The sequence below is a fragment of the Crocodylus siamensis genome, chromosome 2, assembly GCF_052110815.1.
Source record: "Crocodylus siamensis isolate JL-2025a chromosome 2, ASM5211081v1, whole genome shotgun sequence".
In the NCBI taxonomy this organism is placed as follows: domain Eukaryota; kingdom Metazoa; phylum Chordata; order Crocodylia; family Crocodylidae; genus Crocodylus; species Crocodylus siamensis.
Window position 1 is genome coordinate 294,378,673 of NC_143396.1, and position 15,564 is coordinate 294,394,236.

Sequence of the window (15,564 nt, forward strand, 5' to 3'; positions counted from 1 at the left end):
CCTCTGCCCTGACGAGAAGGGAGTTCCCCAGCCTGTAGGTATGCTGCTGGTTCTTCCTCCCCAGGTGCAGCACCTTGCACTTGTCAGTATTGAATCCCATCTTATTCTCATCTGCCCACCCCTGTAACCTGTCCAGGTCTAGTTGCAGCCTCCTAGCATGCCCACCTCTCCCCACATCTTAGTGTCATCTGCGAATTTGAATAAGGTGCTTTTCACTCCCTTGTCCAGGTCACTGATGAAGATGTTGAACAGTGCGGGCCCGAGGACTGAGCCCTGGGGGACCCCACTGCCCACATCCCTCCAGGTCGAAAATGACCCGTATACCACCACCCTCTGGGTGCGGCCCTCCAGCCAGTTGGCAACACATCTGACTCTGTAGGCATTGACACCACAATCTCCTAATTTTTTAACGAAAATGGGGTAAGAGACAGTGTCAAAGGCCTTCCTAAAGTCTCGAAAGACTATGTCCACCGTGACACCTGCGTCCAAGGATTTTGTGACCTGGTCGTAGAAGGCCACCAGGTTGGTCTGATAGGACCTGCCTCTAATGAACCCATCATGTTGGTTGCCCCTAAGCATACACTCCCCCGCTTGCCCCTTGCAGATGTGCACCTGGATAATTTTCTCAAAGAGCTTCCCTAGAACTGAGGTAAGACTAACAGGCCTATAATTTTCTGGGTCCTCCTTCCTCCCTTTTTTGAAAATGGGAACCACATTGGCCCTTTTCCAGTCCTCTGGCACCACACCAGAGCACCATGAGTGCTTGTAAAGCTGTGCCAGGTGTCATGCAATGACCTCTGTTAATTCCCTCAGCACTCTGGGGTGGAGATTGTCAGGACCTGCTGATTTGAACATATCTAGTCCCACAAGAAGTTCCCTGACTAGGTCCTCACCAACCCAGGGCCTGGCTGCGCCTCCCCTGGGACCATCGGGGATCCCGGTGGGGAGGATGACGTGGTCCCTGCTCAGAAAAATGGAGGCAGAGAAATTGTTAAAAAAGGTTAGCTTTGTCATCTGGTGAAACCACCAAATTTCCAAGCTTGTCCTGCAGAGGCCCCACATTACCCAGAACCTTCTTTTTATCTCCTATGTTTTTGAAAAAGGATTTCTTGTTATCCTTGATCCGGGTCGCTAGTCCCAGTTCCATCTCCACTTTGGCCTTCCTAACAGCCCACCTACAATCCCGAGCAATGGTGGTATAGTCTTCCCTGGTGATGGCCCCTCCCTTCCATTGGGTGTACGCCGCCTTCTAAGCTTTGATGCTTTTGGTGAGCCATGGGGGCTTTTGAGCACTCTTGCCGACTTTGATCCGTGTTGGGATTGCCACCCTTTGGGCTTGGAGGATCGTCTCCTTCAGGAACGACCACTCTTCTTGGACTCCCAACTCCCCACCCCTCTGGGACCTCAGTGCCTCCCTGACTAGCCTCCTTAGCTCAATGAAATCCGCTCTCCTGAAGTCCAGAGCTGCTGTCTTGCTGCAGGCCTTTGCCACCTTGCGCTGGATGGTGAAGTCCAATAGGTGAGGATCGGTATTGCTCAGGTGATTGAGCACCTGCAGCCCCCTTACCAGGTTGTCGCCTATGGCCAGGACCAGGTTTAACAAGGCATTTCCTCTGGTGGGACTGTGCACCTCCTGGCTTAGATGGAGGTCCTGTAACATGGCTAGGAACCTACGTGAGTGGTCAGGCCTGGCTGAGTGCTCTTCCCAGCAGATGTCCAGATAATTTAGGTCACCCATGATGACCATGTCCCTTGACTTAACTGCCTTCTGAAGCTCACCTGAGAATTCCCAGTCCAGCTCTTCTCCCTGGTTGGGTGGTCTGTAGTAGACCACCACCATTAAGTCCCTTTCCCCCTGACTCCCTTGTATTCTGACCCAGAGCACAGTCTACCCTTCCTCTGACCCCGTGCTGATCATTGAAGATGTGAATTGTTCTTTGACATAGAGCACCACACCCCACTCTTTCTTCCCTGTCCTATCCCTGCTGTACAGCCTATAGCCCTTGTTTATTCACCATCCAGTCATGCGTTGGATCCCACTGCGTTTTGGTGAGCCCCACTATGTCTGGGTTTGTGTTAGCTAGCAAGAGGGCAAATTCCTTCTGCTTGTTCCCCATGCTACGAGCATTAGTGTGTAGGCATTTAAGGCCTCCTGAAGGTGTATGCACTCCCCCTAATCCCAGGACTATCTGGGTCTCTTACCTGGGTATTTCTTGTGCTTGTTATCAGTTTTGGCTGGGCTGTTCTTGTGGGCAACACTTGGTTTGGTGGTCCGAGACTCCCTCTGACCTCATCCTCCCCTTCCCCAGCAAGCCTAGTTTACATGGTGCACCGTGAAGAGATTCGCTGAGCCAGCTCATTGTGTGCTAGCTTGGAAACCAAACCAGCGTAGCTATGTAAGTGGAGTACTGTGTGGGCTAATTAGCTCCATAGAGACGGAGGACTTCTTATTCCCAGAGCAGCACCATGCTAATACAGCTGTACTGCATCCAGTTCTGGAGCTGGCATGTGTAGATCTAGCTCAGTTATTCCTGGACTATGCTGTCATGTGCCATATAATCATACTTGTGAATGCTACGCACATGTATAAGTGTTTGCTGTGGTTGACCTAAATGTAGACATGACAAGTAAGTATAGCAATAAGAGGTAAAGTGGAAAGAGAGCTGGCGTATTAATAATAGTATTATTGGTTATGTAAGTTAATGTTTCCAATCTGATGGTTTTGAATTGTTTAAACTCTTTCCAATTTGGGTCTCTACCATTTTAAAGATTTCTGATCAAACAAAACACCCATTATTTTTATGTCATGTAATGCAATTGCTTGGCTTTCCCTTTTTATATTGACTTCTCCCAAGCATTTTTCTATTTACCACTACTACTTTCTTTAAAAATATTTTTACTGTATCCTCACAACTCCTTAGCTTTTTTTAGCCTAGTGTTGTAAGTGACTAGCTATCGGGGCTTTACTGCCATCCAGGTACCGGTGGTGTGTCCCTAAAGGTCCAAGACTGCATACTCCAATGCTTGGTGAAAGATACAGGTACAGGACTGAAGATGCACTGGAAGACACAATGCTGTAGAAAATGTGGCCTTATATATCTTGTTGGGTTATGTGTCCCCAAAGTCCTTCCTCTGGGGAGATGGTTAACATTTTTGTAAACTAAGTGTTAATCTAAATATTAGATTTTGGTTAGGTGTTAATCTAGGCGTTAATCTAAAAACAGACTTCAGTCATGCTTTTAAGTGTACATTTTTCATAGCTTCATTCATAGATCTATAGATGTTAGGGTCAGAAGGACCTCAACAGATCATCAAGTCCGACCCGCTGCCTGGGCAGGAAAGAGTGCTGGGGTCAGATGAGCCCAGTCAGATGTGTATCCAGCCTTCTCTTAAAGACCCCAATGTAGGGGAGAGCACCACCTCCCTTGGAAGCCCATTCCAAATTTTGGCTACCCTTACTGTGAAGAAATTTTTCCTGATATCTAGCCTAAATCTGCTCTCTCAGCTTGTGATTTTATATTTATCCATCAAAGCAAATAATGGTGATTCTATTTAGGGTTGTGGCACATAGGCTATCTTGGCAAGGAAAGGGGGATGAGAGATTTAAGTCTTTTTTGGTCATTTCCTAATTGTTTTTCCTTTTTTGTTGGTATTTTTTTCATTAGGGACACTGCAGTGACTTACTGATCTTTCAGACAGAACCATACTCACTTCTTAGGTAAGTTGAGATTATTGGTAAATTGAGATTATATAGAGGTACAATGAATCCAGGGCCAGCAGATGTTGTACTGCCTTTAATATCTGAAGAGGGTTTGATTTTATTTATTTATTTTTTAACATAAAGCACTTAGAATCATTTATTCATGGAGAGGCTGGTAAAATATAAAACCATTGTTTTAGTTAATATTGTAATTGTACTATGTATAATATTGCAAAACAGTATCAAAGGTTTAATTGTTTTGCAGAATGGTGATTTTATTTATATATGAGTTGATTTTAAAGATATTTCATTGTTATATCCTTAGTTTATAAGACTTTTGTAAATCCTGACTTCTTTTGTAGGTTGTGCCTTGACTGCATTGGTAAAAATGCCACTTTTTTAAAGAATCAAATATCCTGGTTGCCACCCAGACTTTTACAGCAAGTATTGAAAAAGATAACCTTTTGGGCTGCAGTTAAACATCGTCAGGAGAAAAGAGCTGAAACTGAAAGACAAGATCAAATAAGTGTCACCTGAGCAATAGCAATAAAATTATTGAACACTACATGTAATTATAGTGTACAGCAAAGTTTGTTAGTCGCTACTGTATTTACTAATGCTACAAATCAGCTGTTTGTTTAGCTGAGCTTTGAACAAGTTTGAACAAGTAAATCCTTTTTGTTTCCTGAAGTATAAGAAAGAGTTGTATATATGATAATAATTCTACCCCCTTCAGATTTTTTAGGTTAATTTTTGCTATTGTGGTTTAATGAGCCAGTTCTTAATACTTATTCTTTCTGAATGAAAGTCACATAGCATATAGAACCTTTTCAGAGGGATAAAATGTCTTAGATTTAAAATCTTATTTTCAAATTTGGCACATCAGCACCTGCTGAAATTAGTTTGGCACAATATTTTGATAAGCTGTACTTTTGCAATTATTAAAAAACAATTTATATTATTATGTTCATAATTCCAAATGCTATTATTTGATGTGACAGCACACGTGAAAGCCTAATTATTGATACTTGGAACTAACAATCCAACTCAAAAGCAGAGAAATCAACAGGCTGTATAACTGTGGACACTAAATGAGCTCCAATATTTGTATATGGAAATACAAATACAGTTCATCTATGTTTCACTAATTCTGTAATCAGTGAAACTTTTTCAAAATAGATTATATATATTGTATTTTGGATATGTAAATTTTATATTTTAGGTTGAAATATTTTATGTTTATTTATTGTTAAAAGTATATATATTATTTACTATTTTCCCATCTGTTTCAAGCGTTCAGTTAACAGGGATGCTGTCATTAATGTTTTATGTATGCAACATATTTGAATGTAGACCAGTTTTGTTTAGTTTTTACCATTTTTACAGTTTGACTAGAACCTATGTAGGAAAGGAAGTTTTATAGTAAATATATATCTTAAGGGAAATACTTGGTGACCGGATATCACAGTTAAGCCATACTTTCATACTTCCTTCAACTAAGAAGCCATTTGATTTTTTTTTCTTAAAAAAAATCTGCTAATGGGAATGAAAATTGTGGTCTTTATGTTAAAAATAATTCCCCCTCACATGTAAACCATTCAGATTATTGAAGTGGTCCCAGGGGGTTTAGGATTTTCTCAGGTGATGACCACAGTATCAACACTCTGCACTTGTTAATGTGTTATTGCATATACAGCATTTACCCCACAGAGCAAGGAAATATTTCAGATATACCCTATTGCAATGCTTATATTAATTACTAATAATTGCTATGACCCAGATACTGCAGGAACTCTCATACATTTAGCTTAACTTAGTAGAACAAAATAGTTTTAAAATGGGATGATTTAAATGCTGAAACATATGCCTGATTCTTTGAAGAATCAAAGCTTATGAGAGCACTTCAGACCCTCCTTTGAACTGCTCTGATGAAACCTGAAAACCTTCCTCTGTTTCTATCCTCAGTTTTTATGACTGGAGATCAAAAAATTTAAAAATGCTTTTGAATGTATTTCTTTCATGTGTATACGTATAGGTTTGCCAGGTAAGGGGGTAAGGATAGTTATTTGGAATTAATAGAAATTTGTAGGAGGCAGCTTTTGGAATGAGTATCTCCATCAGTGCCACTGAGGACAATTTCCCCTCAGATGTAGTAATACTCAGCTGTGGTGTTCTGCTTCACTGCATATGCAAAACTCCCAGAGATATCAGCAAAAATATTTGCATGCTTAGAAGATCCTACTTTTCTGTTATACAGATGTGAGAAGAGACTTTTGCCTACAATCGAGGAGACGAATCAGAATATCCTGGGGGCATCTTCAGTTCTTAATCCTTTTGCTTTATTTCTTCTATTGCACCTGTGCCACTGTCAACGGTTACAATTGGGGGAGGAGTGTGAAGACAAAACTAGGACATGCAAGAGCACATCCAGTGCACTAGTAGGACAGTTGCTGATGGACATTTATCACAGTCAGAAGAAAGGGAGGTGTAATGTATTTCAGGTTGCAGTGGAAATGCTGGGTCAATTAATACAAAGAATTTTGTTGGTGGTGCACTTGGGAAAGGCTCTTGGAGAAAGAAGCGTTAGCTTAAGGAGGAATGAAAACACGCAGAGAGCTTTCTTCAGTAGAGACTGAGTTCAGATTTTGTTCCAGACATCATAAAAAGTGCCTTTAGCACCATGTTTTTTTAAATCCGTGTTTCATAGGATTTGCAGTAGTTCCTTGTTTACTGTTAAAGTTAAAATACAATAAAATATGGGTTTTTCACAGATTGTTTGTAAGTCAATGATGATCACACGCTTGACATTTTCCATTCCAGCACAGAAGGCGTTTCTTTTAGGAGTACTTATTCTTCTTTACATGTGGTCTAAGCTGGAGCACATGTACCTTCAGCACTTCTATCCTGGGGCAGCAACATCCATGCCCTCTTTTTCCTCCTGCTCTCCAGTGAGAGCTGAAGGCAGCAAGGTGTGCCTCCCACTCCTTGCTTCTTCTCACTTGCCTTGGACTCCAGACAGAGTGCTTTTGCCAGCAGCTGAGCTTCACACCACTGGTTCTCACCTCTCCATACCTTTTCCCTTAACTTCTGTCATTTTTACCTAATTGGCATTTTCACACTGTCTACTGAGAAAAACCGCCTTTGGCCCTGGCTGTGTGACTTGCCAAATGGGAAAGGCTTCATTTCCCCCTCAAATTAAAGCCAAGCTTTAAATTCTCTGTATCCAGATGAGACTGAAGTTGGTTCCTTATTCCTGGTTCCTTTTTCAAAGCTCATTTTTACACATTAGCAATAAATTGGGCAAGATAAAGAGCCAGAATTTAATGAGAAAAAGTATTTTTAATAATAAAAATGTAAAATAATATCATGGATAGCCCTGAATAAAGAGCTGAGAGCAGGGTGGTATTTGGGTCTCCCACATGTCCTCAACAATTCCTTTCAAATCAGCTCCTGTCCTCCGAAGGATTCTCTGCCCACAAAGAATCAATTTCCTCCAGGCATAGATCTACAGCCCAATCCCACCCAGCGGGTCAACAGTAAATAATTAATAATAATCACACTCGACAATGAGGAAGGGTGAACAACAGCAACTATCATACCAAAACCAAGGAACCAGAAACAACCACAAACAAAGTCCAGTGGAAACAATCAATAGCCAATAACTGAGAGGAACACGCACACTGGTATGGCGGTCCCTCGGGTCGGTGTCCCCAGACAGCCAGGCCAACGGCACTCTCTCACGGTCAATCGCAATGAGGTATCGACCACCCCAGTCCTCACTCACGCTCAATCACAAACCGATCGCTTGCCCTGCTGCGGGGACACAGCCAAGTTCAAGGACCTTCGCAGTCCTGACCCTTTTATACCTGTAGTGACAGACAGCTGTCACTCACTCTTACAACCAATCAAAATGTTGTGCACACGTTTCATTCACCTTTGCACTCCTCACTTTCATTCTGCACATGGCACCTAATTCAGCAGGCAGCTTACCTCAGGGAAGGTTCCCGCCCAGAATAGATGATGTACCGACATACCCGGCACATGCCCTGGCAGTTAAAGGAGGTCAGGGATGCCAGTGTGGTAGAACGTCAACCGGCATGTGCTTCTGAGGGGGTCTGTCTCCAACAGCCCGCACCACGTCCACCGCTGGGGGACACCTGAATAAGTCTGAGCTAGGGCTGCCTGGCCCCGCGCTCTTCTCATGTTCCAGCCTGCCGAATGACAGCCCCCCAAGATCTGTGTGCAGTGTACGTTGCTCCAAGCAATAAGCTGAGTTTGGGCTGGGACTGTGGGAAAACCTGCTTCGGGTCACCTGGTTTTCTCTGTTTAAAAATTGCGTATTCCCTGATTTAAAAAAAAAATTTCTGATTGAAACCCCCAAAATCCACGATTAAAATGGAATGCCACTATATATACGGGTAGCAGTTGAACACAATGGTTTACTGATATGCTTACAATTTCAGAGCAATTTGTAAGCCTACCAGTGCCTCAATCACGATAGTAAAAGAAATTCTAAACACTTACAAATTTTGGTATTTGATTTGGGGTTTGGGAAAATCAGAGCTCCCCCTGCCCCCTCTGCAAACCAGGATGCAAGTCCAGGCCCCTGACTCCCTACCCACAGCCCCCTCCAGCCCTGCCAGAGGGGGCTCCCAGCTGCCAAGGCTACGGGGCCAGGGACACGGGTCCACACCCCCCTGCAACAGCACCTGAACCCCCAAGAGCAGAACAGAGCATAGAGCCCGGCTCCCCCTCCCCTGTGGGCAGCATGGCCCGAGTGGAGCCCGTGGTGGGGACTTGAGCTCCCCGCCTTGATGCCATCTGCCCGGGGTGCCTGCAGCCCAGCGAGCAGGATCCAGTGTGGCAGGGCAGAGTGGGGCTCAGTGGGGAAGCTCCTCATTGCTGCAAGCCCTGCACCACCGTGGCAAAACAGCCCCCCTGCCTGCCCGGCAGCAGTGAGCAGTGAGGGGCACAACTCCACCACCATCCCCTTTGCTGCAGGGTGGGCGGCACAGGGCTTGCAGCAGCAAGGAGCTTCCCCACCTGGCTCCTCTGTGCCCTGCCACACTGGGTCCCCCCGCTGGGTTGCAGAGGTCCCAGGGAGGAGGGCAGCAGGGGGAGGAGCTCAAGCCTGCAGCAGGCAGCCCACATCCACCCCAGCCCTGCGCACAGATCTGGGGGGGCACATGCCCCCACATCCACCCCTCCTGCTCCCCACAGCCACTTGCAGGGTGGAAGTCCGCCAACCTGCAGAGAGCTCTGCAAATGTGGAAAACCTGCATGTTTTTGTCTGTTAAAATGAAAAATCCACATTTTTCCCCATTAAAAGGGAAAATGCATGTTTTTTGCATTTTTTTCCACAGGAAAAGGAAAACCGGGATCCCTGATCACCACAAAATATACGCTTCTGCTATCTGGAGACCCTCCCTAGAAAGACTGGGCAGAGTCCAGCCCAACCTGAAGCTTAGTTTTTGAGTGCCAACCTGACAACTGAGAGCCTCTCAGGCCTGTGTAACAAATACATTGCCCCAAATAAAGAGCTGGGTTTTGATGGGAGCATCAGGCAAAATCTTTTGGGGTCACCCCAAAACTCACATCATCACCTCTGGCAGACTCTTGTGAAACAGCCGGCACAGCGTTTCCTGACCCAAACTTTGGTTTTCACGTGCCAGCCAGCCACCAGACCTGTGCGCCATTTACATTGCTATGAATGAAGAGCTGCATTTATGCTGGAATTACAGGGCAAAACCTGCTTTGGATTACCCCAAAACACGTGTCACTACCACTGAGGGGCTCTCCTGAAGAAGCCTGGGCAGGTCCCCGCTTGACCTGAAGCTCGGTTTTTGGGTGCCAGCCTGCCAGTTGACACCCACCCTGCAAGGCCTGTACCCTGCTGTTCTGCCAGGCACTGCACAGCAGTAAGAACAGCTGCATACACATCGAATCATAGAAATGAGGGGCTGGAAGGGACCTTGAAAGATCGAGTCCAATCCCTCTGCTCTGGGCAGGAATACTTCTGAGATCACTTGATCCCAGCAAGGTGTCTATCCAGTCTGCTCTTGAAGACTTCCAAGGTTGGGGACTGCACCCTCTTCTTGAGAAGTCTAGTCCAGATTCGGGTCACCACCGTAAAAATGTTTTTCCTTACGTCCAACTTGAAGCCATCCTCTGACATTTTATGGCCATTACTCCTTGTCCTCTCCCAGGGCGCCCTAGTGAACAGTTTTTCTCCCAGCTGACAATATTCACCCTGTACATTCTTATAGACGACCACCAAGTTCCCCCCCAGTCTTCATCCCTTAGTCTGTCCGAAGAGGTTTGTTCTCCAGGCCCTTAATCATTCTCATGGCCCTTCTCTGAACCTTTCAAGATTCTCCACATTTTGTTTGAAGCGCAGCACCCAGAACTGGACACGGTCCTCCAGCCGGGCTCTCACTAGCGCTGAGTAGAGAGGAAGTATCACTTCCTTAGCCCGACTCACGACACGTTGGCTAATGCATCCCGGTGTGCTATTAGCTTTGTTGATGACAGCGTTGCACTGGCAGCTCATGTTCATCCTGTGATCAACCATCCCATCGAAGTCTCCGAGATGCTGGCCAGGACGTTTCCTCCTAAGGTATATTCACGTCCCTGGTTACTTACTTCTCCCCAGATGAAGCACTTTGCATTTATCCTTATTGAAAATATGGGAATGTTACATCAACTTGTCAAATTTCCCTCAAGCCCCCAGCCAGAAGCTTGGTAAAGTAAATTTGCACAGGGTGTTCTCATGTGAACAGATGTGCCCATTCACAACTCAGCAAAAACAGGTTTATTACAAAAGGAGAGGGGAGCAAGGGCACACCTGAAGCAAAATCTTAACTATTAACTTTTAGCTGTAGCTCAGAATTAATCACAGTTATAGTCAGTGGCAAACCAACCCAGGGAGCTACCATCTAGTTCTGTCACTGGGGAAGGGAGTCTCATGTAGGGCTGCCATCCAGGGGTAAGTCCTGGGTAGGGAGGCCCACCCCAGAGGCCCAGTGCTCCCCACTGCCAGGGGTTGCTTCCTTTCTCCTGGGGCTCTGTCTCCTATGCCAGCCCAAGGGACGGGCTGGATAGGGAGGTCTGCACAGGAGTTACTGTCTCACTGATGCTGTAGAGCGGTACTATGGAGCACCACTGTGGATCTGCCTCCAGGGATTTCCTCTGCTCCACTGGGGGTCTTTGCCGCTCTGCTGGGGATCTCCATCACTCCTCCACAAGGCGGGGGTCTCCATTGCTCTTCTGGGGGTCTACACCACTTCTTCATGCTGCCGGGGGTATCCATCACTCCTCCGTCTTGCCAGGGGTTTCTGCTGGTCCTCTTCAGGCTGCCCTGGAACTCCAGGTCTTTTAGGTCCTGCCCTATACCAGTGGTTTGGCTCTGGGGCTTTTTCAGCTGTTTTTACTGTAGTGTATCACCTCCATCCAGTACAGAGCACTGTGCTCAGAAGCACCTCCAATCTGAGGAGTCGACTGAATACATCCAGGGAGTGATTGCTGCTTGGACTCTTTCCCCTTTACCCACACCTGTGATTTGCACCAAAACCGAGGGCCAACTCACTGTAGACTATTGCAGGGGTTACAACGGGGCTGACCTTTTGGTTACCTTGGTGTAATTTGGCATCAATAACAGACTTCACAGATTTAGAAGGGAGGGCTGGGAGGCTGCCTCTCCCCTTACACTCTCTCATGTGCCTCTTACAAGCACTGAAGCTCGCCAACCTCATCACCAGAAGCAAACTCCCTATGACCCAAACCACATCTAATGGTTCCAGGCTATGCTGGGACAAGACATTCAAAACCTGCCAACACATCTCCACCACTCCCATAATAGCTACACCCCACAACAGAACCATCACCATTCCTGAATCTTACACCTGCACCTCCAGAAGTGTAACGTATCTCATCCAGTGCACCAAATGCCCTGCAGGAAAATATGTAGGTGAAACCAAACAACAACTGTGCACCAGAATGAATGCACACTTAAAATTTATCAAAGACAAGAATCCCCAACTACCTGTGGGTGCACACTTCTCACAAGACAATCACTCTCTCTCCGATCTCTCAGTTCTCAAGGGAATTTACAAAACACCTTTTGCAGACGAGCCTATGAACTTCACTTCATAAATCTACTTGGATACAAAAAAATCATGGACCTGAATATAGACATTAGATTTATGACCCATTACAACCTGCCTGACACCTGATTCACTAGGTACCTGCCTGACCTTACCTTTCTGTCTCTCACCCAGTGGCTCCTCAATTTACATCTTCACTGACTGCCTGTCTTGCCTGCATACCAGGCTCTGGCTTCTTTACTACTCATTGTGTAGTAGGAAGCCCCTTTTCCCACCTGCCCCCGCCCCAGCGTAACAAGGAGGCTCCCCTTCCATCAATAATTCCCCTCTTTGGATATGTCTTTTCTCTTGTATCTTTTTTTCCTTCCTCCTATCTTCTTCTCCCTCTCTCACTACAAGATATAGAATTATTTGGGTATTTTTCTTTCTGGTATAAGGAATTGTGTTTTATGAAATGACATAGGTGTTCTACATTTTGTAGGTGTGCATTTATATCCACCTCTTATTGTATTTTGATATTTTTATCTATTTGTGTGCCCTGGCATTTATATTTGATACTCTTGTATTTTTATACTCTTTACCCTGCAACAATGCTGGCAAGGGCAGGAATCTAACTGCCGCCTCTCTGTATCAGGCCAACCCTTGAAAGAGTGAGTGGATCAGTAATTGAATGTGTAGCTAGCTACAGTAACAAGTTAACAAGTGACAACTGACACCTACCAAATCTTAGATTAAGGAGAGAAAGAAATCAAAAGGCATCAGTATGGCAGCCTGGAACTCCCTGAAACTTCATTATTAAAGGAACAAGAGCCCTGGGTTGAATTAACCGGAGCCGAAGACCAACTTTTGGGGCTGAATATCACCAGATCAACCGCTCCCAGAGCCCTATTCATGACAACAATAAATTAATCAAAATTCATCACTGGACTCCCAAAACTGCATGTACCTGCAGACGTGACCCCTGGGGCTTACAGCTGCCATCCAAGGGGGACGTCCCACAAGAGTCAACAACCCCTGGATTGGGCAAGCCTGAAAACTTGAGAGTCACCAAAATCTGCCAAGGACAGATAAAAAGCAATGAGGAGTGACTGTCAATGGCCCCCTCTTGATCTTCAACTTGACCAGCACCCGCCTGTCCAGCCAGAAGGACCAGTCAGTAAACCCCTTCTGGAAGACAACACCATGTTGGAAGAAGCCTCGACTGGCCACCGACGGCAGACTCCAACGCCTGTGGGATAGGTATACTTGACTCTGGTGCTTCACAGATCAGATATTTATAGCTAGCTACTGTGCGTGTGTGTGTGTGTGTGTGCTTGAGGGGATTGGCCCCAAGGTTTATGATTTAATTACATCGCAATATTTCAATCTGTCTAATAAACTAGAATTTTAAGGATCTTGAGTTGGTCATCTGTAGCCAACAATTCCATCCAGGAAGAGCACACACCAACTGCAGATGCTTCCTCAGCCTGACGAAGCGTATTTATATCCAAAAGTTTGTTAAGAAGAAATATTCCAACTGTTTGAGTTGGTCTTATAAATGATATCAGATTTACCCAAAGAACCTTGTCTGCCTATAATAGGGGTGGGCAAAATACGGCCCAAAGGTTGGATCTGGCCCATGAGGCCATTCTATATGGCCTGCAGGGCGCCTAAACATTTTAGAAAAATAATATTGATCTGTCCTTGGTTCCTGTCAAAAATGACAGGAACCAGGGGCAGTAGGACCCAAGGGAATCCTCAGCAGGCTCCTGCAGCAGCAGGGCCCACCTGGCCCTGCCCCCAGCCCCAGGCCCCAGCAGGGGCTTCTGGCCTGGGACCATGTGGCTGCTCTGCGCCAGAACCTCAGGTAAGGGGCAGGAGGAAGGGCGGGCGAGGACTGCGGACAGGGAAGGAGCCTGGGGAAAAGCGGCCCCTCACCTGCCCCGTGGCCAGCGCTCCCTGCTGCAGCCACTCGCAGCCCGTGCAGGGCTGTCCAGAGCAGGCACGAGCAGCCCCACGTGGGCTGCGAGCAGCTGCAGCACAGGACGCTGGGCACAGGGTGGGCGAGGGCCTGCTTTTCCCACGCTCCGCACCACCTTGTAACCCGCCCCCACTGCCAGCCTGGGCCCCGCCAGCTCCGGGCTTGCGTTGTTGTGCATGGCGGCAGCACCTGAAGCCCCACTCCCGCTTGCCATGTCGGGCAGTGTTTCCTGCTGCTGCCCACCTGGAGCTTGCATGCTGGGCAGCGCAGAGGCGGCGGTGGCAAACACTGCCTGGCACGGCAAGCGGGGGGCTGCAGTTGCTGCCTCTGTGCGCAGCCCCGACAGGCAAGCCCAGAGCCGGCGTGGGGCCCGGGCTGGCAGCGGGGTTGGGTTACGAGCTGGTGCTGAGCGCAGGGGAAAAGTGGCCCCTCGCCTGCCCTGTGGCCGGCACTCCCTGCTGAAGCTGCTTGCAGCCCACGCGGGGCTGCCTGTGCCTGCTCTGGAGAGCCCCGCGCGGGCTGCGAGCGGCTGCTGCAGGGAGCGCCGGCCATGGGGCAGGCGAGGGGCCACTTCTCCCCTGCACTCAGCACCAGCTTGTTCCCTGCTGGGGAACGGGGTCAGGGCTACGTTCTGCGCCCCGTCTGTACTGCGGGGCTGGGGGGCACTGGGAGTGGGCGGGGGCACAGGGCCCACACCGGTGTCCCAGGGCCAGCACCGGCAGGGCCCAGAGCAGGGCGGCAGGAGTGCAGGGTCCCGGCGGGCAGGGGCTCTGTGGAGCCGAGCCAGCTCCCCCCTCTCCCTGCTGGTGCAGCCCAGCCGGCTCCACAGACCCCTGTCAGCCTGTGCCCTGCCGGTGCTGGCCCTAGGACATCGGTCCCAAGATGGTGACCAGGGGGCGGGGCGACCCATGTGGCCCTTGACAGCTTGCCAAAACTGGGTAAGTGGCCCTCCACCCAAAATAATTGCCTGCCCTGACCTATGTCCTCAGACCAACACAGCTACAACCTACACCCCATGCCCCGACCATTTACACTTCTGCCTCTCCTCACCTTCTTCCCCTCCTCTCCTTCTCTACCCCTTGTTTCCTAATTTCCAGCTATTTACTTTTTCACAGACTGCCTCTCTTCTCCCTTGGAGAACTCAACTACAGGTCTCCCTTGCTTACCTTTGGCATTATTTCCCTCTTGTCTTCCCATTGTTTTCCTCATTTCTACCTGTTTACATTCTCACTGACATCCTGTCACACTTTTAGCTTCTCTCATTCCTTGGAGATCTCAAAACAGCAGAGACTTCCTATGTCTGAAGAAGGGTGATTGCACCCAAAAGCTTGCAAAGAAGTTTTTTTCCAACTACTCAATTGGTCTAATAAAAATATCCCATCTACCCAAAGAAGCTTGCCTGCCCTCTTGCAATTGTGCACTTTAACGCCAAACAGTATGATCCAAGGCCACAAACAGTGGAAACAGGCTTGAGTAGCCCTTACAACCTGCGTACCCTCTGCTTACTAGCAAGGGTGTGCAGATAAGGAATATATAAAGTTGTTACTGTGGAACATAACCGTAGTCAAACATGCAGAACACATGCATAGAAATATAAAGTTTTTGACTACGTACTACTATGAGCATGGGTCCTACCTGAATGACAATGGGATGTTGTTGCATTTTTTTACTTCCTGGTTCAGGCTCAAACCATGTTACACCCTGGCTTTTCTGCTTTGGTTTTCCTTATTAAACATGCAACCGTCTTCTCAGACAGAAATATAGGCCAATATGAGGGTTTTTTGGATAAGATCTCATCATGG

At 47.2% G+C, this 15,564-nt stretch overlaps 1 protein-coding gene across 2 annotated transcripts in view; it reads left to right on the plus strand.

The window, feature by feature from the left end:
• KLHDC1 (kelch domain containing 1) overlaps positions 1-6,470 on the plus strand; it is a 56,693-nt gene extending 50,223 nt beyond the window's left edge. For both annotated transcript variants that reach the window (XM_090034440.1, XM_090034439.1), the window contains exons 12-13: positions 3,666-3,718; positions 4,063-6,470. In XM_090034440.1, coding sequence (XP_089890566.1) covers positions 3,666-3,718; positions 4,063-4,237 — 228 coding nt within the window. In that variant the 3' untranslated portion in view covers positions 4,238-6,470. The remainder of the gene's footprint in view (positions 1-3,665; positions 3,719-4,062) is intronic.
• Positions 6,471-15,564: the final 9,094 nt, after the last annotated feature.